Here is a 25,396-nt window from a genome sequence, read left to right as displayed (position 1 = left end):
TCACAAACCATCCTGACTTGGAACTACATGGACTGCAGTGATTGAATAATGTGGCTTACTATCACTTCCTCGAGGGCAATTCGGGATGGGTAGCAAATGCTGACCAATGATGCTTACATCACACCAACAAATAAAAGAAACTCAGGCAGTAACCTCTGGATTCTTTCATCTTAGCTGCATCTGTCTCAAGCCTGGGACTTAGCATTTGTATACACATTTTTATAACTGGCTATAATTTATGTTATTTGGATAGCCTTCACACAATTTTAAAGACGATGGGCAGACACTGTCTGAATTACCTTTTGTTGAACAGGCCAAGGTTTGGTTATTGCAGACACGTCACATGCTGTCATCAACATCGCCCTGTCAACATCAGTAAAATTAATGCTAAAACTGAGTGAAATATCATTATCTTCATCAACATTTTTTGTAGTTATTTTGCAATTATTTAAACAACTTTGGATGGGAACTCCCCTGGCTGCTACATTTGGCAACACGATTAAAAATTGTTTAATATTTCTGTTGAACTTATAAATCTATTTTAAAACAACCCGTATATGAAAAACGAAAATCCTTACAAATCTTTACATGTAATCAGAATATTTTGGTTAGTCATTAAATAAGAACTCTATGTAAGGTAAACACTGGTAAATATTTGACCTACAGCATCCAACACAACTTAATTTACTGGTTTAAAAATGAGCTTATCAGTCTTTGGGTGCGATCTACCGGCCGCATTAAGCCCGGATGGCAACGCGGCGGGCGATCGGTAGATGCCAGGAGTTCCCCGCTGAGGCCCCAAATCTACCAGAATGGGAACAGAGTCCTGTTCGATAGTGTGGGGTTTCTCAGTGCTCCGAGTACCGGGAAGCACCTGGCTAAACACGCTCATTATGGGATTCTGCTCCCATTCGGGTAGATCCCGCCCTTTGTTTCTTAGTTATTCTTTGGAGCAATACATCTGTCATCTTCAATGTTAATGGAGCAGATGTTGTGTGTTGATCACCAAACAGAACACTTGATTAATGTGTGATCAATCTGTTTTCTTCAGTTCTGGTTTGAACAGTTATCATTTATCTATTTTACTCTTTAGGGAGTCGTTCTGTGTGTAAACCAACAACTGCATTTGCCCAAATTAGCAACAGTGCTTTCACTTAAAAAAATCATTAATTGACTATGAAATACTACAGAACATCCCGCGGATGTGGCAAATTTCCTCCTGAATTGAAAAAAATCAGGGGTGGAATTTTCCGGTCCCCCAGCCGCGTGTTTCTTGGCAGCGTGCCATTAACTGGCGGCAGGATTCTCTACTCCCACCACTTGTCAATGGGATTTCCCATTGAAGCCACCCCACGCCGCTGGGAAACCCCCAGGCGGGGATGTGCTGCCAGCGGGAAAAGAGAATTCTAATGGCTGGAGAATTCTGGCCCAGAGGTATTGTGCTGAGGTGATTCACCAGGATGTTGCCTGGGATGGAACATTTAAGTTGTTAAGAGAGGATGGATCGGCTTGAGTTGTTTTCGCAGGAGCAGAGGAGACGGAGGGGCGACCTGATCAAGGTGTACAAGATTAGGAGGGGCATAGACAGGGTGGATAGGGAGCAGCTGTAGGGGACACAAGTTCAAGGTTGGGGCAGAAGATTTAGGGGGGTTTTAAGGAAAAACCATTTTACCCAAAGGGTGGTGCCAGTCTAGAATGCACTACCTGGGAGGGTGGTAGAGGCGGGTTGCCTCACATCCTTTAAAAAGTACCTGAATAAGCACTTGATGCATCATAACATTCAAGGCTATGGGCCAAGTGCTGGCAAATGGGATTAGGTAGGCAGGTCAGGTGTTTTTCATGCGTTGGTGCAGACTCGATGGGCCAAAGGGCCTCTTCTGCTCTGTATTATTCTGTGATTCTGATTCTGTGATAATGCCGATGGGAATCAAAATGAAAGAGTTGGTCAAGGATAAAAAGATAGAAGATACAAACTTGCGATGTGTTGGCCATGAATAATAAAAAAGTTCAAAACTCACAAGCTCAAAAATAAGTGAGCTCATCAGGTTCAGGCCAGTCTAATTAACTAACATTTTTTTGTTTGCAGTCTCAATGCTTGCTGTTTTTTAAAAAATATATAAATTTAGAGTACCCAATTTGTTTTCTCCAAATAAGGGGAAATATAGTGTGGCCAATCCACCTACCCTGCACATCTTTGGGGTTGTAGGGGTGAGACCCACGCAACCATGGGGAGAATATGCAAACTCCACATGGACAGTAACCCAGGGCCAAGATCAAACCTGGGTCTTCAGCGCCGTGAGGCAGCAGTACTAACCACCCTAATTCTTGCAGTTCTATTAACCACACCACCAACCAAACAAAATCTACTTTTGCTGTAATTTTACAATCAGTCAAGCACTAATTGAACTTAGTATAGACACTGGTCTAATCCATGACTTGAAATAGTTTCAGTGTCATCATGTCTGTTCTATGGGCTGTTAGCTCTTCACCTTTGTAATTCCAATTCTTTATCCTTTCGACATGTCCCGTTATGTCCCAAGTATCAATTTTCCTCTTTATAACCTTAATTGAAGCTGGTGCATGGGTATCCTGGCACTGCCAGCCTGGCACCCTGGCACTGACAGGCTGGCCCCCTGGTGCCAGAGGGAGAGCTAGGGTACCACCCTGTCCTGTCCCTGGATTCACGGAATTTCACTTTAAAGCTTATTCCCCCATATTATGGATTGACTTACTAGTATCCCGATGCACTCTATCATTAGACTAGTTGCTAACATCTTGGGACTAGCAGCCCAGCTGTCTAGCGTTCAAATCCACCCCCCTGGCAAATTCGGAAAATAAATCTAGGGGCGCGATTCAGTGGCCACCAGACCTTGTGTCGGGACGAAGCCGTTGAATCCCACAACCGGCTTCTCGCAAGATTTGTGCTGCTCGAAACGTCTCGCGAGACTCAACGTGATCTGGATCTCACCCTCCAGATCAGCGAATGTAAGTAAGCTGTACAGCTTATTTAAATAAAGGTTCACCAGATTCACATGCCGCCTGGGACTTATCGGACGTACCCGCGAGACCTTGCCAGGGCGCCATTTAGCACTGGTTCACACAAATGTGGACCAGGTGTAACGGCACCTGGGGAAGGTCTCCCTGGCCATTGAAGACCCTTGGGTGGTCAGGGACAGGACAGGGTGGTACCCTAGCTCTCCCTCTGACACCAGAGGGCCAGCCTGTCAGTGCCAAGGTGACAGGCTGGCAGTGCCAGGGTACCCATGCACCAGTTTGGGCCCATGGGGGCCTCACCAGGTAGAAGGGGAGTGAGGGGGGTTTCCCGGGACCTCCCGAAGAGTCAAGGAGCGAGGGAGAGGGGTCAAAATCTTGCGGGGGGGAGCCTGAAAGTGGAGGGTGAAGAGATCCGGGCAACCTTCCAAATGGCATCCCAAACTGCAAGGAGCCTTTCCTGCTGGTGAGCTTCAACAATTCAGCTGCTGGCGCCACAGAGAATCGGGCATGAGTGGTTGGGCCTTCATCTGTATCCCCTTAGTGGGTGGTAGATCAATTTCATGCTAGCTTCCAGTGGCTATCCTGATCGGCCACGGCAAGCACCAGAGGAAGATCCTTTAGGGAACTCATGCCGGCGTGAAACCGAATTTTGGACCTCACATCGAATTCTCCCCGTGCCCCCCCCCCCCACCGCCTGCCATTGAACCCAGCAGTGGGGCCTTGAGAGGCTTCCACTGTGTGAGTTAGTTTTTTATTTATAATCCCGCCCCCCCCCCTCCCCTTCCACTGACCAGTGCTTCTCCATTTAGTCAGAATTGTCATCTACCAAAGTATACCATGTTGCACATTATGTTAATAACACAACACTCACTGTTCCACTGCCTCTCTCAATCTATACTTTCTTGCAAGTTTCTTCTTTCTAATTTTATTCCTACCCTTTTAATATTGCATTTTACTATTTTTTTTACCTGACTGCCTTTTAAAATCTTCTGTTCCCATAAAAAATCAATTTAAAAACATTAAGTCGCCTGTTTTCTTCTTCCTAACTTGTTCATTTTAGATACAGGAGCAAGTTAGAAGGATTGACCTTCCACTGACTAAAAATGAGCTTTAAAGGATCTGAGCATTATAGCAAAGTCCTCTCCTTTCACTTTCTTTCTCAACTGACTTTATTTTCCATCTTTTTGGCATAGTTGAATGCAGGTTTAACATTTTTTGTGTGATCCTGATGCCTGCTTTAGATTGCTACTTACATTAGAAGCTCTTTGTGACTTCTAACTTCCCAGTCAAATTGATTGGTTTTCAGCAGATCAAAAAATTCTTCTCTTCTCCTGAAAAAAAGTTAAGGGTGAAATTACGGTTTATATAGATTCTCTTTTCCTTCAGATACCGTCCTTAGCCATCAGGGTGGATTCAGTGATCGCACTGTGCCCTTGTGGTGAACCACTGTAATAGGAGATGTAAGGTAGGACCTGCACGACAGGTTCGCCGGTAGCTCCTGCCGGCTGGCTCCGCCCAGGGAGAACTGTATAAATATGCATGACCTTCAGTGCCCTGCCTTTTCGCCAGCTGCAGCAGGAGGCCACGCGTATCTGACTGCAATAAAGCCACAGTTGAACCCAACTTTAGTCTTTGTGCAATTGATCGTGCATCAATTTATTACAGTCAGATTTTCCACAGAATGGATATCAGAATTAAGCCCGATCGCCTGCAGCTGGAGCCGCACTCGCCCGACTTCAGGAAAGACTTTGCTCACTGGCTAGTATGTTTTGAGGCCTACATCAGCGCGACGGACCTCGCGCCAACGGAGGCTCAGACGATAAACGTCCTGTACTCCAGACTGTGCTCCAGCGTGTTCCCGTTGATCCAAGACGCCACAAATTACACAAAAGCAATGGAACTCATTCAGGAACACTACGCGCAGTAGGCGAACACGCTCTTCGCCAGGCATATACTCGCCACCCGCTCGTAATTACCTGGTGAGTCCATCGAAGACTTCTGGCGGATCCTAATTCCACTCGTCCGGGACTGTGACTGTCAGGCCGTTATGGCCGCCGAACACGCAAATCTCCTCATGCGCGATGCCTTTGTGATGGGGATTGCGTTGGACCGCATCAGAGAATGATTACTGGAAGGGGTCACGCTCGAACTGGCGGAGACGAAAACCTTGGCCCTCTCCATGACGGTCGCATCCCGTAACGTACAATCTACTCCTTCCTACCCCTCCTGGACCCCGGCGACGACCTCCTCAGCCGGGGCCCTGCCTTCCCAGTACACCTGCGCCGCACGCCAATCCGCGCACTCCGGGGGTCCCCGCTGTACTTCTGCGGTCAGCAGAAGCACCCCCGCCAACACTGCCCGGCCCGCTCTGCAGTTTGTAAAGCCTGCAGTAAAAAGGGCCATTTCGCGGCTGTGTGCCAGGCCCGCGCAGTCGCTGCGATCGCGCCCGCGCATGTCGCTGCGATCGTGCCCGCTATCGCCCCCTCCCCCACGCCATATGCACAATGGGAGCCACCATCTTCTCCTCCCGGTTCCATGTGCGACCAATGGGTGCTGCCATCTTGTCCCCCTTCGGCCACGTTCGCCCCATGGGTGCCGCCATCTTGTCCCGACCCCGCAATGTGCGCACCATGGGCACCGCCATCTTGTCCCGACCCCGCAATGTGTGCACCATGGGCGCCGCCATCTTGTCCCCAACAGGGTCTCCGGACATCCCGACATCGGAACTGCACACGCTCGCCACCCAAAGCATCCGATGGCTACCCGCAGCTCACTTCGATGACGCTGGACCAATCTCGCCCGCACAACCTGGCCACCGCGTCGACGACGGTTAAAATCAATGGCCACGCGACCTCGTGCCTGCTGGACTCCGGGAGCACCAAAAGCTTTGTTCACACAGATACGGTAAGACGCTGCTCCCTCGCGGTCCACCCTGCCAATTAAAGGATCTCCCTAGCCTCCGGATCCCACTCCGTCCCGATCCAAGGCTTTTGTACAGTTACCCTCACGGTCCAGGGCGTAGAATTTAGTTACTTCCACCTCTATGTCCTTCCTAATCTCTGCGCTGCACTCCTGTTGGGCCTAGACTTCCAGTGCATCCTCCAGAGCCTCACCCTCAAATTCGGCGGGCCCTTACCCCCCCCTTACCGTTTGCGGCCTCGCAACCCACAAGGTCGATCCCCCCTCCCTTTCTGCCAATCTAACTGCGGATTGCAAGCCCATTGCCACTAGGAGCAGACGGTACAGCACCCAGGACAAAACCTTCATCAGGTCCGAAGTCCAGCGAAGTCCATACCTTAAGGAGGGTATTATCGAGGCCAGCAACAGCCCCTGGAGAGCCCAAGTGGTAGTGGTTAAAACTGGGGAGAAACACAGGATGGTCGTGGACTACAGCCAGACCATCAATCGGTACATGCAGCTCGATGCGTACCCCCTCCCACGCATATCTGATATGGTCAATCAGATTGCGCAGTACCGGGTCTTCTCAACAATTGACCTGAAATCCGCCTACCACCAACTCCCCATCCGGAAGTCGGACCGGCCATACACGGCCTTCGAGGTGGACGGTCGCCTCTACCACTTCCTAAGGCTCCCTTTCGGTGTCACAAATGGGGTCTCGGTCTTCCAAAGAGAGATGGACCGAATGGTCGACCTGTACAGTTTGCGGGCCACCTTTCCGTACTTAGATAATGTCACCATCTGTGGCCATGACCAGCAGGACCACGGTGCCAACCTCGATAAATTCCTCCGCACTGCCACTCCTCTCAACCTGGCCTATAACAAAGAGAAGTGTGTGTTCAGCACGACCCGGTTAGCCATTCTCAGCTATATAGTGCAAAACGGACTTCTCGGGCCCGACCCCAAGTGCATGCGCCCCCTCATGGAACCTCCCCTCCCCCCACTGCCCCAAAACCCTCAAACGCTGCCTGGGGCTCTTTTCCTACTACGCTCAGTGGGTCCCAAACTACGCGGACAAGGCCTGCCCACTCATTCAGTCCACCCAATTCCCCCTCGTGGCCAAGGCACAACACGCTTTCACCCGCATCAGAGCAGACATCGCCAAGGCCGGGATGCGCGCAGTGGACGAGTCACTGCCTTTCCAAGTAGAAAGCGACTCTTCAGACGTCGCCCTTGCCGCCACTCTAAACCAGGCAGGCAGACCTGTGGCACTCTTTTCCCGCACCCTTCATGCCTCTGAAATTCGACACTCATCCGTCGAAAGGGAGGCCCGAGTTATCGTTGAAGCTGTGCAGCATTGGAGGCATTACCTGGCCTGTAAGAGATTCACTCTCCTTACGGACCAACGGTCGGCCTTCATGTTCAATAACACACAGCGGGGCAAGATCAAAAATGATAAAATCTTGCGGTGGGGAATCAAGCTCTCCACCTATAATTACGAGATCTTGTATCACCCCGGTAAACTCAACGAGCCCCCAGATGCCCTCTCCCGAGGTACATGTGCCAGCGCACAAGTGGACCAACTCCGGGCCATACATGACAGCCTTTGTCACCCGGGGGTCACTCGATTGTACCATCTGGTCAAAGCTCGCAATCTGCCCTACTCCGTCAAGGAAGTAAGCACAGTCACCAGGGACTGCCAGATCTGTGCGGAGTGCAAGCCGCACTTCTACCGGCCAGACCGTGCGCGCCTGTTGAAGGCTTCCCGCCCCTTTGATCGCCTCAGCGTGGATTTGAAAGTGCCCCTCCCCTCCACCGACCGTAACATGTACATTCTCAGTGTGGTCGATGAGTACTCCAGATTCCCCTTCGCCACCCCATGCCCCGATATGATGTCTGCCACCATCATCAAGGTCCTCAGCACCATCTTCGCTCTGTTCGGTTTCCCCGCCTACATCCACAGTGACAGGGGATCCTCATCATGAGCGATGAGCTGCGTCAGTTCCTGCTCAGCAGGACGACCAGCTACAACCCCCGGGGAAACGGGCAAGTAGAACGGGAGAATGGAACGGTCCAGGAGGGCCGTCCAGTTGGCCCTACGGTCCAGGAACCTCCCAGCCACTCGCTGGCAGGAGGTCCTCCCTGACGCTCTACACTTCATCCGGTCACCATTGTGCACTGCCATTAATAACACACCTCATGAACCTGTTTTTACCTTCCCCAGGTAGTCCACATCCGGGGTATCGCTCCCGACTTGGCTCGCTGCTCCAGGACCGCTCCTTCTCCATAGGCTCGTCTGACTCCACAAGGCGGACCCCTTGGCTCCATGTCAACCCTCAATATGCCTACGTTGAGTTCCCCGACGGCCGCCAAGATACTGTCTCACTCAGGGACCTGGCACCTTCAGGTTCCACCCCAATACACCCCACCACCAATGCGCCCCCCCCCCCCCCCCCCACCTCCCAGCCAATATTGACCCCACCAGACCACCCTACCCTCCCCTTTTCCGCACAAGAGGACGAAGAGGACTTCGGCACGCTCCCGGAGTTCCCCGATGACTGGCCAGCATCAGCACCGCCACCACCGCCATCGGTGCCACCTCCACAACCGCCGGCACCGACTTCGCCGCCACCGCTACGCCGCTCCCAACGAAGCACCAAAGCACCGGACCGGCTGAAACTTTGACGGACTCCGGACTGCTAACATGGACTTTTCTTTCCCTACCACTGTACATAATTGCACTAATTGTATATAGTTTCACGTCACCCCCTCCGGACTCATTTGTAACAGGGGGTGAATGTGGTGAACCACTGTAATAGGAGATGTAAGGTAGGACCTGCACTACAGGCTCGCCGGTAGCTCCTGCCGGCTGACTCCGCCCACAGAGAACTGTATAAATATGCATGACCTCCAGTGCCCTGCCATTTCGCCAGCTGCAGCAGGAGGCCACACATCTGACTGTAATAAAGCCACAGTTGTACCCAACTTTAGTCTTTGTGCAATTGATCGTGCATCAGCCCGGCGCAGATCCAGGCATGCCAGGTGAATCCCAGGAGAGCCCCGCCTCGCTCCGCCCCGCACGATCTGGATCTCGCCCTCGCTAGGTGTGATCCAGATCTGCTTATTTAAATAAACCATGAGGCTCACTTAAATACCCGGACGCCGCTTTCATCCAGCACCCAGGAGTCGACGGCCACACCTGCGAGACCTCGCCAGGGTGCCGTTTAGCACTGCTTTCCACAAATGTAGACCATGTGGGGGAGTCTCACAGGCTATTAGAGATGCCCGGGTGCTCAGGGACAGTGCAGGGTGGTGCCCTGGCACGTTCCCTGGCACATGGGCACCTTGTCACTGCCAGCTTGACACCCTGGCAGTGCCCAGATGTCAGACCGGAGTGGGGGGGGGGGCCTTGCCCTTTGGAGGAGGGTAGAGGGGGGTTCCAGGAGACTCAACAGTGTTGGGAGACTGAGGGGAGGATCAATATAGGGGAGGGGGGGGAAGAGGTGGCTGAAAGGGGAAAATCAGGGCTGCCATTCTAAATGACGCCCCGATCTGAAAGGAGTCGTCCTGCTGGCAAGATCAGGTTGCCAGCAGGAAATCGACTGAAGTATGGCCTCAGTGGGCAGAAACTCATCGAGGCCCAAAACAGTGACAAAGTGCCGGTGAATAGTGCGGTGAATCTTGGCGCTGCAGCCGGCGTGAAGCGCCCTGCTGAACGTGCCAAAAAGCAGACTTTAACTTTTGTCCGCTGAATCACGCCCGTTGTCTAGGCGGTAATATGATGGAGCAGTTTGTTTGTTCACCTTTAGATTAAACAAAAAGGATTGATTCTATAAAAGATGATGATTCGCTCTGGCGCAGTTCCATTCGGCTGTGAAGATGAAAATCTACCTTTAGGATTCAGCTTCTATATGATGACATACTACACAAAATTATACCTGCCACCACCAACCTCAGCTCTTTAAATGCAAAATGCTGTGGATGTGGGAAATAAAAACAGAAAATACTGTATTTTGAAATGTTGGTGGCGATGTAATAGGACAGAAATAGATTCCTGTTTTGGGTGCTTTAGCAGGGGACACCGCTATTTAACGGCACTTTGCCATTTTCTGGGCCTCGGAGAGGAAGACCCCACCGAGGCTGCACTCACCACATTTCCTGCACTGGCGAGCTCAGCTTGCCAGTGCAGGAAGAATATTCGTGGATTGAGCCCTATTTTTAAATTTCGCCCCGATCTTTTGACCCCCCTTAACCACCCCACCATGGCCTCCGGATTTTCACGAGATTCAATGGCCTTGTCGCATCACCAAGTTGGGCGCTTGTTAACTGCTGAGTTAATTGGGCATTTTCTGTTTTTATCCTCAGCTCTTTGTTGGCTAATGCGCTGCCTGACTGTTTGACACCATGTGGATGAGCTGCAATTTTCTCCAATTTAAAATCGGCAAACCTAAGCTATTTTACGAGGTTCCTTGCCAAGGAGCTCCTCCAATATAAACTCCAGCTCATCTAGAATTCCATCTCTCACATCTTGTCTTGCAATAAGTCCTATTTCCCTATTGCTCCATCCTTGGCATTTTCAATTAGTACTGTGGTGATGTGCATCACTGTAAATACATGTAAGCTAGACAGACACTAGAGGGAGCACCAGAAACATCACACACACACACTCAACCAATAGATAAGTTATATAGGAGGCGACCAATGGACATTCACGATACACAAGGAGGTGACACGACCACAGGGGGGCATTACACCAACCCATACATAAAGGACACCACACACATGATCAGCCCCTATCGTGGTCAGTGGAGACAGTCAGTGAGGAGAGGCACAGGGTTGATTCATTGTCACACCCACCACGTGGAAGATAGCAGCTGGTTAGTCAGTTTAGGTAGCTACAATAGGATTAGCAGTAGTGTCGAACTCAAGTTATAAAAGTGTACATAGTGTAAATAAATGGGTTGAAGTTATTTACACGTCTCGACCTTCCTTGACAAATGCAACACAAGGAAGCCGCTTATGTTACAAAGGAAACATAACAAAACATGGTACCACGAGTGAACTGTTTAAAATCCAGATAGCCAGGACTAAACAACATAATGGGCTACAAAGTGAAGCCGAACAGTATCTCTGGCAGCAGCGCACCCATCCCCGATGAACTCAATGCATTCTATGCTCGGTTCGAGCAGGTAACCAACAATCCGCTGGCGAGTGCCCCAGCAGCCCATAATTCACGAATACCCACCATCACAGCTTCCGAAGTCAGATTGGCCTTCCTGAAAGTGAACTCTCGGAAGGCGACGGGCCCAGACGGGATCCCTGGTCGTGCACTCAGAGCCTGCGCGGACCAGCTGGCAGAGGTATTCACGGACATCTTTAACCTGTCCCTACTCCACTCCGAGGTCCCCACCTGCTTCAAGAAGACCACCATCATACCGGTACCAAAGAAGAACCAGGCAACGTGCCTCAATGACTACCGGCCAGTGGCCCTGACTTCAGTCATAATGAAGTGCTTCGAGAGGTTGATCATGAAGCGCATCCCCTCCATACTCCCAGAACGCCTTAATCCGCTGCAATTCGCATACCGCTGCAACCGGTCCACATCAGACACCATTTCCCTGGCCCTACACTCATCCCTAGAGCATCTCGAAAACAAGGACTCCTACATTAGACTCCTATTTATTGACTACAGCTCCGCCTTCAACACCATAATCCCAGCCAAGCTCATATCAAAGCTCCATAACCTAGGACTTGGCTCCCCACTCTGCAACTGGATCCTCGATTTTCTGACCAACAGACCACAATCAGTAAGAATGAACAACAATAGTCCTCAACACCTGCGCCCCGCAAGGCTGCGTACTTAGCCCTCTACTCTACTCCCTGTACACACACGACTGTGTGGCAAAACTTGGTTCAAACTCCATCTACAGGTTTGCTGACGATACAACCATAGTGGGCCGGATCTCGAATAACGATGAGTCCGAATACAGGAGGGAGATAGAGAACCTAGTGGAGTGGTGTAGCGACAACAATCTCTCCCTCAATGCCAGCAAAACTAAAGAGCTGGTAATTGACTTCAGGAAGCAAAGTACTGTACACACCCCTGTCAGCGTCAACGGGGCCGAGGTGGAGATGGTTAGCAGTTTCAAATTCCTAGGGGTGTACATCTCCAAAAATCTGTCCTGGTCCATCCACGTCGACGCTACCACCAAGAAAGCACAACAGCGCCTATACTTCCTCAGGAAACTAAGGAAATTCGGCATGTCCACATTGACTCTTACCAACTTTTACAGATGCACCATAGAAAGCATCCTATCAGGCTGCATCACAGCCTGGTATGGCAACTGCTCGGCCCAGGACCGCAAGAAACTTCAGAGAGTCGTGAACACCGCCCAGTCCATCACACGAACCTGCCTCCCATCCATTGACTCCATCTACACCTCCCGCTGCCTGGGGAAAGCGGGAAGTATAATCAAAGATCCCTCCCACCTGGCTTACTCACTCTTCCAACTTCTTCCATCGGGCAAGAGATACAGAAGTCTGAGAACACGCACGAACAGACTCAAAAACAGCTTCTTCCCCACTGTCACTAGACTCCTAAATGACCCTCTTATGGACTGATTTCATTAACACTACATCCTGTATGCTTCATCCGTGCCAGTGCTTTTGTAGTTACATTGTATATGTTGTGTTGCCCTATTATGTATTTTCTTTTATTCCCTTTTCTTCTCATGTACTTAATGATCTGTTGAGCTGCTCGCAGAAAAATACTTTTCACTGTACCTCGGTACACGTGACAATAAACAAATCAAATCCAATCCAATCCAATCCAATCAGCGTGCAGTGACAACCAGCAATACCCAGGCAGGGGACTTCCGGGTGCGGCTATGCAGAGCTAGGTCGCATATTCGGTAGCTCCTGCTTGGAACGGACTTTTGGGCTCGTTACAGGGCCCCCACGGCATTTGTTTGCCATTTCCCGGTGTGGGAAGAAGGCTGCAATATTCCCCCGACAGTGTCCCCCAGGAAGGGTATGTCTCTTGGTTGCCAGACACGGCAGAAACAGTAAAAGATTTGGCTGCAACTGCAGGATAAACAGGGCCTCTTCCAGCATGCAGGCGGGGGAAGGGCAAGCTTAAAGCTGCAAGCTGACCTGAGGGCCTGTATCAAAGGTGAATTCTAGCAGCAGAGGGAACAACTGTGAAAAGATTTCATCAAGGCCACTGAAGGGACTTCCGGTTGCGGTGATACCTAGCTAGCCGCACGTTTCGGCGGCTCCAGCTCAGACAGACCTTCGGGCTCTTTTAAGAGCCCCAACGGGGAATTTTTCGACGACGCAACCCGGTGTGGGGTGTGTGAGAAGGGAGTCCCCCCCAAACGAAGGAGGAAAAAACCGGCGGCGGCGGCTGCAGCGCGAGGAATCGTCGACCAAAGGGTCAGAAAGAGAGAAGTACAAGATGGCGGCGGAGAAAGCGCAGGCGACATGGGGGCCTGAGCAGGATGAAATTGTGAGACGGTGCGTGGAGCTGCTGAAGAGGGAGGTGCTGACCCCGTTGCTACAGGCAATTGAGGGGCTCAAGGAGACACTAAAGACCCAGGAGACAGAGCTCCGCGTGGTGGAGCAGAAGGTGACAGATATTGAGGACGAGATCCTGGGCCTGGCGGTTAAGACACAGACGCATGAGGCACTTCATAAAAAGTGTACTGAAAGGATCGAAGCCCTAGAAAATGGAGCGCGAAGGAAGAACCTTCGGATACTGGGTCTCCCTGAGGGTGTGGAAGGAGTGGACTGTGGGCGCACGCAAGTACGATGCTGAGCTCACTGATGGGTGCTGAGGCCCCTACGGGCCCCTTGGAGGTGGATTGGGCAAATCGGATTCCGGCGAGAAGACCAAAAGCGGGAGAACCACCCAGGGCGATAATCGTGCGATTCTACCGCCTTAAGGATAGAGAAGAGGTCCTGAGATGGTCTAAAAAGGTGCGGAGTAGCAGATGGGAGAATGCAGTGGTACGGGTATACCAGGATTGGAGTGCGGAGGTGGCGAGAAGGAGGGCGAGCTTCAACCGAGCCAAAGAGGTGTTGCATAAAAGGAAGGTGAAGTTCGGGATGCTGCAGCCGGCAAGACTATGGGTCACGTATCAGGAGAGACACCATTATTTCGAGACGGCGGAGGAAGCATGGACCTTCATCAAAGAAGAGAAATTGGATCGGAACTGAGGGACTGATGCTGCAGGAAATCTTATTGTTAATGTTATGGTTGAAGTTAATTGAGAAGTAAATTGGGAAGGGGGGAGACATTGGGGAAATGTGGGCGCCGGTGAGGGGGGAAAGACGGGACATAGTTGGAGAATGGGGAAGGGGAGGGGGAGGGGAAAGGGAGCTGCACCATAAGAGGAGGGTCAGGTAAAGGGATGTTCCCGTGCCAGAAAGAATAAGGCGGGAAGACAGGCGCAAGGCGGATGGGAGTTCCCCACATGGGGGGGTCGAGGAGTGAGCAGGAGTAGCCGGGGTCAGTTGAAGTCAGCTGACTTACGGAAGTAATATGGGGGGAGCAATCATGCTAGAAAGAGATCTAGCGGGGAGGGAGGGGGAGGGGGGGGGGACAACTGGGTTGCTGCTGCGGAAATCCAAAAGGAAATGGCTAAATAGTGGGTGGGCGGGGATGGTGTGCGACGCTGTGGGAGCGAGCGGGAGCGCGGAGGCGGGATATGGGACTGGCCTAGAGAAGGTAATGGCTAGTCGACACGGGAGGGGGGCAGGTAGCCCCCTAGTGAGGCTGATCACGTGGAACGTGAGAGGCCTGAACAGACCGATAAAAAGGGCCCGAGTGCTCGCGCATTTGAAAGGACTAAGGGCAGACGTGGTTATGCTCCAAGAGACGCACCTAAAGGTGGCGGACCAAGTTAGGTTAAGGAAAGGATGGGTGGGACAGGTGTTCCACTCAGGACTGGACGCAAAGAATAGAGGGGTGGCCATTTTGATGGGGAAACGGGTAGCATTTGAAGCAAAGAACATCGTAGCAGATAGCGGAGGTAGATATGTAATGGTGAGTGGCAGGCTGGAGGGAATGGAGGTTGTGTTGGTTAATGTGTATGCCCCAAACTGGGACGATGCGGGATTTATGAGACGGATGCTGGGGCGTATACCGGACCTGGAGGTAGGAAACTTGATTTTAGGAGGGGACTTTAATACGGTGCTGGACCCGGGGCTAGATAGATCCAGCTCAAGGACCGGAAGAAGGCCGGCAGCGGCCAAGGTACTTAAGGGGTTTATGGACCAAATGGGGGGAGTGGATCCATGGCGATTTCTTAGACCTAGGGCTAGGGAGTTTTCCTTCTTCTCCCATGTCCATAAAGTGTACTCCCGGATAGATTTTTTTGTTTTGGGAAGGTCGTTGATCTCGAGGGTGGAAGAAGCTGAGTACTCAGCCATAGCGGTTTCGGGTCATGCCCCACATTGGGTGGACCTGGAATTAGGAGAGGAAAGGGAGCAGAGAACACTCTGGCGATTAGATGTGGGACTGATGGCTGATGAGGGAGTGTGTGCAAGAGTGCGGGGGTGTATTGAGAGATATCTGGAGGTCAATGACGACGGCGAGGTCCCTGTGGGAGTGGTATGGGAAGCACTAAAAGCGGTGGTCAGAGGAGAGCTGATCTCCATTGGGGCCCACAAAAGGAAAACAGAGGCCAAGGAAAGGGAAAGATTACTGGGGGAGATTTTAAGGGTGGATAGGGAATTTGCAGAGACCCCAGAGGAGGAATTGTACAGGGAGAGGAGACGACTCTAGACGGAATTTGACCTTCTGACCACCAGAAAGGCGGAGGTACTGTGGAGGAAGGCACAGGGGAGGAGGTATGAATATGGGGAAAAGGCTAGTCGCCTGTTGGCTCATCAATTGCGAAAGAGGGCAGCAGCGAGGGAGATAGGAGGAATTAGAGACGAAAGGGGAGACACGGTGCGAAGGGCAGGAAAGATAAATGAGGTGTTCAAGACCTTCTATGAGGAACTGTATAGGTCTCAACCCCCAGAGGACGAGGAGGGGATGCAGCAGTTCCTGGACCAATTGAGGTTCCCGAAAGTGGAGGAGCAGGGGGTGGTAGGCCTGGGGGCACCGATTGGGGTGGTCGAGGTTATTAAAGGACTGGGAAGCATGCAAGCAGGGAAGGCCCCGGGACCAGACGGGTTCCCGGTGGAATATTACAGAAAATATATGGACTTGTTGGCCCCGTTGATGGTGAGGACGTTCAATGAGGCCAGGAAAGGGGGGACTCTACCCCCGACGATGTCGGAGGCGACGATATCGTTAATTTTGAAGAGGGATAAAGATCCGTTGCAGTGCGGGTCCTATAGACCCATTTCATTATTGAACGTGGACGCCAAATTGTTGGCAAAGGTACTGGCATCGAGGATAGAGGACTGTGTCCTGGGGGTGGTGCACGAAGACCAGACAGGGTTCGTAAAAGGGAGACAACTGAATGTTAACGTGCGACGACTATTAGGGATGATAATGATGCCCCCAGTGGAGGGGGAAGCAGAGATAGTGGCGGCAATGGACGCAGAGAAGGCATTTGATAGGGTGGAGTGGGAGTATTTATGGGAAGTGTTAAGGAGGTTTGGGTTTGGGAACGGGTTTATTAGCTGGGTTAGACTTCTTTATGGGGCTACTGGCAAGCGTAGTTACAGGTCGACATAGATCAGAGTATTTCCGACTATATAGGGGAACAAGACAGGGATGCCCGCTGTCTCCATTGTTGTTCGCGTTGGCAATTGAACCTCTGGCCATGGCGTTGAGAGACTCCAGGAAATGGAGAGGGGTGATTAGAGGGTGAGAATAACACCGAGTCTCGTTATACGCGGATGACCTATTGTTATACGTTTCGGACCCAGCGGGGAGGATGATAGAGGTTATGCGAATTTTGAGGGGGTTCGGGGATTTCTCAGGGTATAGGCTAAACATGGGGAAGAGTGAATTATTTGTGATACATCCAGGACCAGAGTAGAGAGATAGAAGGCTTGCCTCTAAGGAAAGTGGAAAGAAACTTCCGATACCTGGGGATTCAGATCGCTAGGAGCTGGGGAACCTTGCACAGACTTAATCTGACACGGTTGGTAGAACAAATGGAGGAGGACTTCAAGAGGTGGGACATGCAGCCTCTATCGCTGGCGGGCAGGGTGCAAGCAATTAAGATGATTGTCCTCCTGAGGTTCTTATTTGTATTTCAATGTCTCCCTATACTAATCACTAAGACCTTTTTTAATAAAATAGACAGGAGCATCACGAGCTTCGTGTGGGCAGGGAAAGTTCCGAGAGTAAGGAGGGGGTTCCTTCAGCGTAGTAGGGACAGAGGAGGATTGGCACTACCGAACTTGGGCGATTACTATTGGGCCGCCAATGTGGCAATGATACGTAGATGGATGATGGAGGGTGAGGGAGCGGCGTGGAAAAGACTGGAGAGAAAGTCCTGTAAAGGGACGAGTTTAGAGGCGCTGGTGACGGCGCCGCTACCGATCTCACCTAAAAAGTTTACCACAAACCCGGTGGTGGCGGCAACATTGAATATCTGGGGTCAGTGGAGGCAACAGAGAGGGGTGCGGGGAGCCCTGGTGGGGTCCCCAATCAGGAACAACCATAGGTTCGCCCCAGGAAGAATGGATGGAGGATTTCAGAGCTGGTACCAGTTGGGAATTAGGAGGGTGGGAGATTTATTTATAGATGGGACTTTTGCGAGCTTGGAAGCATTGGAGGAAAAGTATAAGTTGCCCCGGGGAAATTTCTTGAGATATATGCAGATGAGGGCGTTTACTAGACAACAGGTGAGGGAATTTCCGTTGCTCCCGACACAGGGGATACAGGACAGGGTGCTTTCAGGGGTGTGGGTCGGAGAGGGAAAGGTGTCAGAGATTTACCGAGAGATGAGGGAAGAGGAGGAGGAGTCGGTGGGCGAACTAAAAGGAAAGTGGGAAGAAGAACTAGGGGAGGAGATAGAGGAGGGTATGTGGGCTGATGCCCTATGCAGGGTAAATTCCTCTTCCTCATGCGCCAGGCTTAGCCTGATTCAATTCAAGGTGCTACATAGAGCACACATAACGGGGGCAAGATTGAGCAGGTTCTTTGGAGTGGAGGACAAATGTGGGAGGTGTGGCGGGAGCCCGGCAAACCACGCACATATGTTTTGGGCGTGCCCGGCACTGGAAGGGTATTGGAAGGGAGTGACGGGAGTGATTTCGCGGGTGGTGAAGGCCCGGGTCAAACCAGGCTGGGGGTTAGCTCTATTTGGAGTTGCGGAAGAGCCGGGAGTGCAGGAGGCGAAAGAGGCCGACGTTGTGGCCTTTGCGTCCCTAGTAGCCCGGCGCAGGATCCTACTCATGTGAGAGGATCGGCTCAAGGGTTCACCAGGCGGTGGCAGCCATTTCTCGACTACCTAGGGGAACGTTAGAGGGAAGACAGATGACCAGCAGCAGCAACCCAGGGGGAAGGGGGGGGGGGTGGGGGGAGGGGGGGGGGGTTTAGTTTAGTTTAGGTCAAAGATAAAGGGGTTTTGTTACTTGTGTATTGTTAAAAATTTCTGTATTGTTATTGTTGCGTTTGCTTTGTAAGAGGGGAAAAATTGTTGTTTGGGAAAAAAATTTCAATAAAACATATTTAAAAAAAAAGCAATACCCAGGCAAGATGTACGGGCTCCCAATTCCGCAACCGCTCCAGTGCCACGGCGATCTCCGCGAGAACTGGCAGCGATTCCGGCAGGCGTTTGAATTCTACCTGGTGGCAGCCGAACTTAAAGACCTGGCCGATAATGAAAAACAGAGCTTCTCCTCACCATCGCCGGTGCAAGAGCAGAAGAAATCTTTTAAAAATTCAAGTTCTCCAAGGAGCAAAACAGGTACGACTTCCAGGCAGTCCTGGACAAATTCGGCAAATACTGTGAGGAAAACACACTCCAATCGGCAAGGAAAGGTAAGAGAAGCACCAGTACTCACCTCGATGCCGAAATCCCGGACCAGAGAGCGATTTGGGTCGGGATCGGCGGGCATCTTGCTAAAGGGACTACACTAGCGCAGTTGCGCGAGAAGTGCGCAGAACGGGAAGGTTCGTTTGCGCATGCGCGAGACGCCATGCATGCGCAATCAAGAAAACGGCCATCGGTAAAGGAACAGCGATCTGCGCATGCGCAATCGCTTCCTGCATGCTACGTCACGTGCGTTGTGACGTCAGAGGCCCCAGACCGCACCAATTTAATGGGGAAACGTCCCAAATCAAAGAAAAAATCTTTTAAAGCTGTAAAACAACTTTCCTTCACCTGGAATGACAGCACAATGCCTCAAATTGAACCAGGAAATGAATTTATCCTCTGAAGAACCCTGCAACATGCAGTTACCTACGCCCAAACCGATGATTCCGACCACGAATACTTTGATACCGACCTTTACATTTTTTCTGGACCTCGCGAGCCCAATGACAGCTCCATGGTCCTATATGACTACGACTTGGACGAACCTTTCGTGTTGCACATTGGTGACCCCCGCATTGAATCCGACGCAGATGCGGATTCATTTTTCGGATTTGAGGATCTTCAACCCAACAGATATGATGTCCCAACTCATCAGTGCAGAATGATGCTGCAGCCTGAAATTAAGAGACAGAAAGCGGTACAAGCCCACAGAGAGCGGCCTGCTGCCACACAGAGCGTGGTCCACGCCCCGCTCAGGGTTCCCAACTCTACGAAAGAAGACATGCAAGACTCCACACCGCAGTCCTTGCAGGAACAAGACGTGACTCCAGTGTCACAAGACTCCACAGCAAGCTCGTGGACAGACTTCACAATTGCAGAAACGCATGACTCCGATGCGCAGTCCTTGCAAGACCAAGACCATGAGGGTCTAGCAACCTCCTCTGACCAACTAGCGGCAGACGATGCAAGTCTGCCATGCTCACGTAAACAACAAGAAGGCTATAACAGTCTACCACGCTCCACTGCACAGCAGGACGATCATGACGGTATATCAGGCTACAATGAAGGGCACAGCGCTGATGACTGTTCAAGCCCAAATGAAGACAAGCCAAAGGAATCGCCTCTTCCAAGCCCGAAGAAAAAAGGATTATGCGCTGACCTTCAGGTATTAATAATGCTGCACAGTCACAGAAGGATGCTGAGGATTTGCTAAAGAAATTGCTTGTATGTCTAACTTGCAAGGAGCAGACTGAAAATTGCCATTTAGTACGGATCGAAAAAATGGACAAGACATTGATCCTCATTTAATGGAAATAACACAACCTGAATCATATCTACAGCAGGGACAACTGTCTCCCTTCAACACAAAACCGCAAAGTCCCAACTACAGAGACCAGCAGTTAGTCAGTAATGACTCTTCAACCCCTGATGGGAATATTAATCGCATTGCACCTTTGCACACTCCACTGATAAATGAGCAGAACATTGGAGCAAGAATCCTGAGAACACCGACATCGAGTAGCCAGATAAAGCACTTAAAACCCGCAGCAGTTTCAAGTGAACCAATTGTGCTTTTCAGTGATGGTGAAGATGCGGATAAGGTCGACCCGATTATCCATTGTACCACATTAACTCCAGAGATTAAGCATTTATGTCTGGGGAGTAGAATGTGGGCAATTGAGAACAGTAAAAGAGAGACTGTGACTGTGCCAGTCCCAGCAAAATCAGAGCCAGAGACTATGAAGGCATGTACATTAGAAAAGGACGCATATGAAGTAACTGAGAAGAAAATTGAAACAGACTGTTCTTTGGAAACTAGTACAATGACGAAAGAAACATTGGATCTAACATTTGATGCCCTACATATGGGAGAAATTGAGGGAAATGAACAAGGTTCTGTAATGTCTGGGGGAAGATTTAAAATTCCAAAGAAGAAAAGCCCAAATGAAGTACAACGGCAAGACAATGACAGTCCACCCACATTGTTTGCACCACCAGATGAAAACTCTGACAATTTACCCAACCCTAGTGAACAGCAAGCAGCTACTGAGGATCTACCCATGGTATATGAAACGAGTGACGACAGTATCCCACTTCCCATGCAAAAGGTGCAAAGTGACAGACCTCAGCTAGTGCGTACAGAGGCACTCGACGATCACGGTGTGACCACTGGTGACTCCGGTGACACCACACTACTTCCACCCTCAATTGCTCGAACCTCTCCGCTAGTCAATGCATTCTTGCATGTTCCGACTCCAGACGTGCAGCTTCAAGAAATCTCAGCTGAGTCCAGTGAACCTGCTAAGACTCCGGACGGGGAGCATCAACAAAAAACAGACCAGACTCCAGATGGGGAGCAACCAAACGCCGACTCTGATTCATGTAAGCCAGACTTTACTCCAGACAGGCAGTGTCGCAACCTCAGTGATGGCATGCTCAGGGTGACAGCAGATGCCACAACGACAGGAGATGGATCACGTGACAATCACACTGGGTCAATAATAACAAGCAGCAGCTACAGTCCAAGAGGAATACACCAATATTCACCACAGCTATGTCCACACATTTGTTCCACACCAACAGTGCAGCCAATGACAGCTCATGCTGGACAAACCCAGTATTCAGGCATGCAGCAGCCAGCAGTCTATGCAGCATATTCTCAAACAGGCCAGCACTACGGATTGCCCACTAATGGAATCAAGACCGAAGGAGGACTACCGCCAGCGCAATCTGCACTACAGACTGGATGCCTTAGTTACAGCCCAGGATTTGCTGCACCACAGCCTGGCCAGACAGCATATTCCTATCAGATGCAAGGTTCTAGTTTCACACCATCACCAGACATTGATGCGAGCAGCAATTCTGTCTCCAAACGACATGCTTCAACGCTTCTCAGCAGAATCACCCTTCCAGCACAGCATGTGGCCAGAACCAGTATGTACAGTCTCATCCGACTTCAACATCTGGCACATCCATGATCTTGAATGATACTGTTGATGGTACCTCTTCAATGTCAATGACCTATCAGCTACAAGATGCCATCCGACAGCACCACCACAAACATAAAAAGAAAAAAAGAAAAAGACTCCAAAGCGGACAGCGCAGTGATTCGACCACTTCTTGGTTCCTGTTGATGGCGTTCATAACCAAGAGAGACATTTGACCATGATGATTGATGGTTTATGGACTCACATGAATGATTTGGACTTATTGTTTAATCACCGTTCCCATGACTTGTATATACCTTACCTTCTCTACCTGTTCTTTGTTCAGTTTTTCTTAAAGTGTACAGAAAATATGAACATATAAAAAATGGGAGGATGTGGTGATGTGCATCACTGTAAATACATGTAAACTAGACAGACACTAGAGGGAGCACCAGAAACATCACACACACACACTCAACCAATAGATAAGTTAGATAGGAGGCGACCAATAGACATTCACGATACACAAGGTGACACGACCACAGGGGGGCATTACACCAACCCATACATAAAGGACACCACACACATGATCAGCCCCTTTTGGCCAGTGGAGACAGTCAGTGAGGAGAGGCACATGGTTGATTCATTATCACACCCACCACGTGGAAGACAGCAGCTGATTAGTCAGTTTAGGTAGCTACAATAGGATTAGCAGTAGTGTCGAACTCAAGTTATAAAAGTGTACATAGTGTAAATAAATGAGTTGAAGTTATTTACACGTCTCGACGTTCCTTGACAAATGCAACACAAGGAAGCCGCTTATGTTCCAAAGGAAACATAACAAAACAAGTACTCTAAATTCTTTCCCTTTATAGAATCCATAGAATCCCTACAGTGCAGAAGGAGGCCATTTGGTACATCAGGTCTGCATGGACCCTCTGAAAGAGTACCCTACCTAGGCCCACTCTGCTGCCCTATCTCCATATCCCTGTAACCACAGCTTTGGACACTAAGGGGCAATTTAGCATGGCCAATGCACCTAACCTGCATATCTCTGGACATTGGGAGGAAACCAGAGCATTTGGAGGAAACCCACGCAGACACAGGGAGAACGTGGAAACTCCACAGTCACCCAAGGCCGGAATTGAACCTGGTGCGAAACAATGTGCCACCATCTCCATCTCCACGGCCTCCTCCAGTCCTGCTTGAGATAATGTGCCCTCTACTCTTCTACGTCTGGTCACTTTTGCACCCTCTCCTTCGGACTCTCGGGCACCATGGTTCCAACTTTGGAAATATATTGAAATTTCTATGTTCTACTTTCCACCTTGCATATTTTAATATTATCCTTAAAACCTACTTGACCATGCTTTCAGCCACCTCGCCAAACATTTCTCCAACTGTTTTTCACTTTTCTGTATTCTGTGAGAAAACCCTTCAATAATTGCTGCATTAAAGGCCTATTCCATAACATGAACACATAATTTGTGCTGATGCTACAGCACAGTACTGATTGAATGCTGCTTTGTCTGAGTTGACGAGACATTAAACTGAAGTTGCCATCTACCTTTTCAGATGGATGCAAAAGATCCTTCAGCATTATTCAAAGACAGCAGTGTGTTTCATAGAATTCTGGCCAACATTCTACCCTCAACATCTTCAAACTGGCCATTCATCTCATTTAATTTTGGCGGACTTTGTTTTGTGCTAATTGTTGGTTTGCTTATTCAAATATAATCAGTCATTGCACTTCAAATGTACTTAACTGGATGTGAAGTGCTTTGGGATGTCATAACAACATGCTAAGGCACAGCATAAATGCAAGTTCTTCCTTTAGAAATAGCCTATTGTAGGAAATTTAATAAGTTTAATAAGTACAGGAATTAGCACTATATTAAACAATATTTCATTATTTATCATTCTGAAGGAAACTAACAGGTTGATTCTAACAGGTTATTAGGCAGTGTTGAATGTAATTACATTTGCCAATGTAGAATACAAACCATTCCTTGGGCAAAATTCTCTGAGCACATTCACCAGGGGCACAAATACCACAACTGGCATTTGTGGGCACCGCATCTAGGCAGAAAGGGGTTGTGATGAGAAGTGCTGGGGTGCTTTTGAGGATGATGCTGGGAGATCGGGTGTTGGGAGGTTTGGAGGTGGCAGCAAGTGGGTTAAAGGTGACTTCCCAGAGGTGACAGAAGGGACAAATGCCAGGGGGAGACAGGTGATAACAAACATAGGAAGTAATTTATATTTTTTCAGCATTGGACCGCTGTCTTCCTGGCCACGCTGCTTCCGCTCACATCTGCTGCCACCGCCTCCCAGGTGGGATCAGTGACATTGCTCGTGGGTCGCCTGCCAAAACGTGGGTGTATCGTAGCCCGCCTCTCCTCAACAGCATCGAGAAGTCTGGTGAGGGACCCCTCCGAGAACCTAGGCGCAGGTCATCTTGCTGCCATCCTTCTGGCTTGACTGAGAGTGAGTGCTGAGGATCTGTTTAATACAGCGTCTCCTTGATTGCAGTGCTCAGCTGACTCCCAGGGCAGGCTAATCAGACACCAGGTGACTCTGGTGTGTTTCACATGGAGGAAAATAAATTTGATTAAGTGGCTGAAGATTGCGATCCGGATAGCGCTCCCGGTGCCGACACGAATCGCACTGATTTTCTCACCCAAAATGACTCTTAGTAATTTTATGAGGAAATTCCACCCTTGGGCGGGATTCTACGTTTCTGAGACAACGTGTCGACACCAATGCAGAATTTGTAGACTTTCACGACAGCAAAACTGGCGTCGCACCTGGAGCGATTCTGCTAGTGTTAAGGGGCTAGCACTGGCGCCACGTGGAACACAATCAATTCTAATGAGAAATGGTGCCAGATTTGGTGGTTTTGCAACTTACACTCAGGAGGCTGACTAGCTGCAGCCGCATATATATACTTCACTTCAGGCATCGAGGAGGGTCTCAAGCTCTGTGTCTGAAAAACGTGGGACCGCGCATCTTCCTGCCAACTTGTTGGCTGAGTTGGTATGTGTGGGGAGTTTTTATTATTTGTGCATGGGATGTGGGCATCGCATTTATTGGCCATTCCTAATTGCCCTTGATCAGCCATGAGCTCATTGAATGGCGGAGCAGGCTCGTGGGGCCAGATGGCCTACTCCTGCTCCTAGTTCTTATGTTCTTGAGGGGGTCAGTTATCGTCAACCACATTGCTGTAGATCTGGAGTCACATGTAGGCCAGACCAGGTAAGGACAGCAGATTGACTTCCCTAATGGGCATTAGTGAACCAGATGAGTTTTTACGGCAAGTGACAATGGTTTCATGGTGACCACGGAGAATCCCGCCCATTGTCTTTCTTCTGTCATGTGTAACATGATTATGAATTTTGCAATTTAAAGGTTCAACACTTCAAACGTTTTTAAAATGTTAAATTTGCAAGGCTGAACATTGGAACTGTGATGTGTCTGTCCTCAATACTTACTTCATGTACATGGCTAGGTCTGTGGCTAGAATGGCCTGCTCAATCATCTTCAAAGTCATTTTATACTCATCTAGAGAAAGGCCACTTAGAATCTCGTTTCCCTGGAGGAAAATAATGAATCATTAGACGTTCAATAAGC

The 25,396-nt window shown here is 50.0% G+C and overlaps 1 protein-coding gene across 4 annotated transcripts in view; it reads right to left on the bottom strand.

Moving 5' to 3' along the window:
- The window catches only part of pde5ab (phosphodiesterase 5A, cGMP-specific, b), a 225,694-nt gene that overhangs the window by 36,966 nt on the left and 163,332 nt on the right, over nucleotides 1-25,396 (bottom strand). For all 4 annotated transcript variants that reach the window (XR_011940169.1, XM_072496192.1, XM_072496190.1 and 1 more), the window contains exons 16-18: nucleotides 25,258-25,358; nucleotides 4,248-4,325; nucleotides 300-363 (exon numbers count right to left, since the gene is read on the bottom strand). Coding sequence is in view for 3 of the 4 variants with exons in the window: in XM_072496192.1 (XP_072352293.1) it covers nucleotides 300-363; nucleotides 4,248-4,325; nucleotides 25,258-25,358 (243 nt within the window). In the remaining variant the exon portion in view is untranslated. The remainder of the gene's footprint in view (nucleotides 1-299; nucleotides 364-4,247; nucleotides 4,326-25,257; nucleotides 25,359-25,396) is intronic.

The sequence above is a fragment of the Scyliorhinus torazame genome, chromosome 3, assembly GCF_047496885.1.
Source record: "Scyliorhinus torazame isolate Kashiwa2021f chromosome 3, sScyTor2.1, whole genome shotgun sequence".
Classification (NCBI taxonomy): domain Eukaryota; kingdom Metazoa; phylum Chordata; class Chondrichthyes; order Carcharhiniformes; family Scyliorhinidae; genus Scyliorhinus; species Scyliorhinus torazame.
Note: the sequence above shows the minus strand (reverse complement) of the source record. Positions and strands in the feature narration are given on the sequence as shown.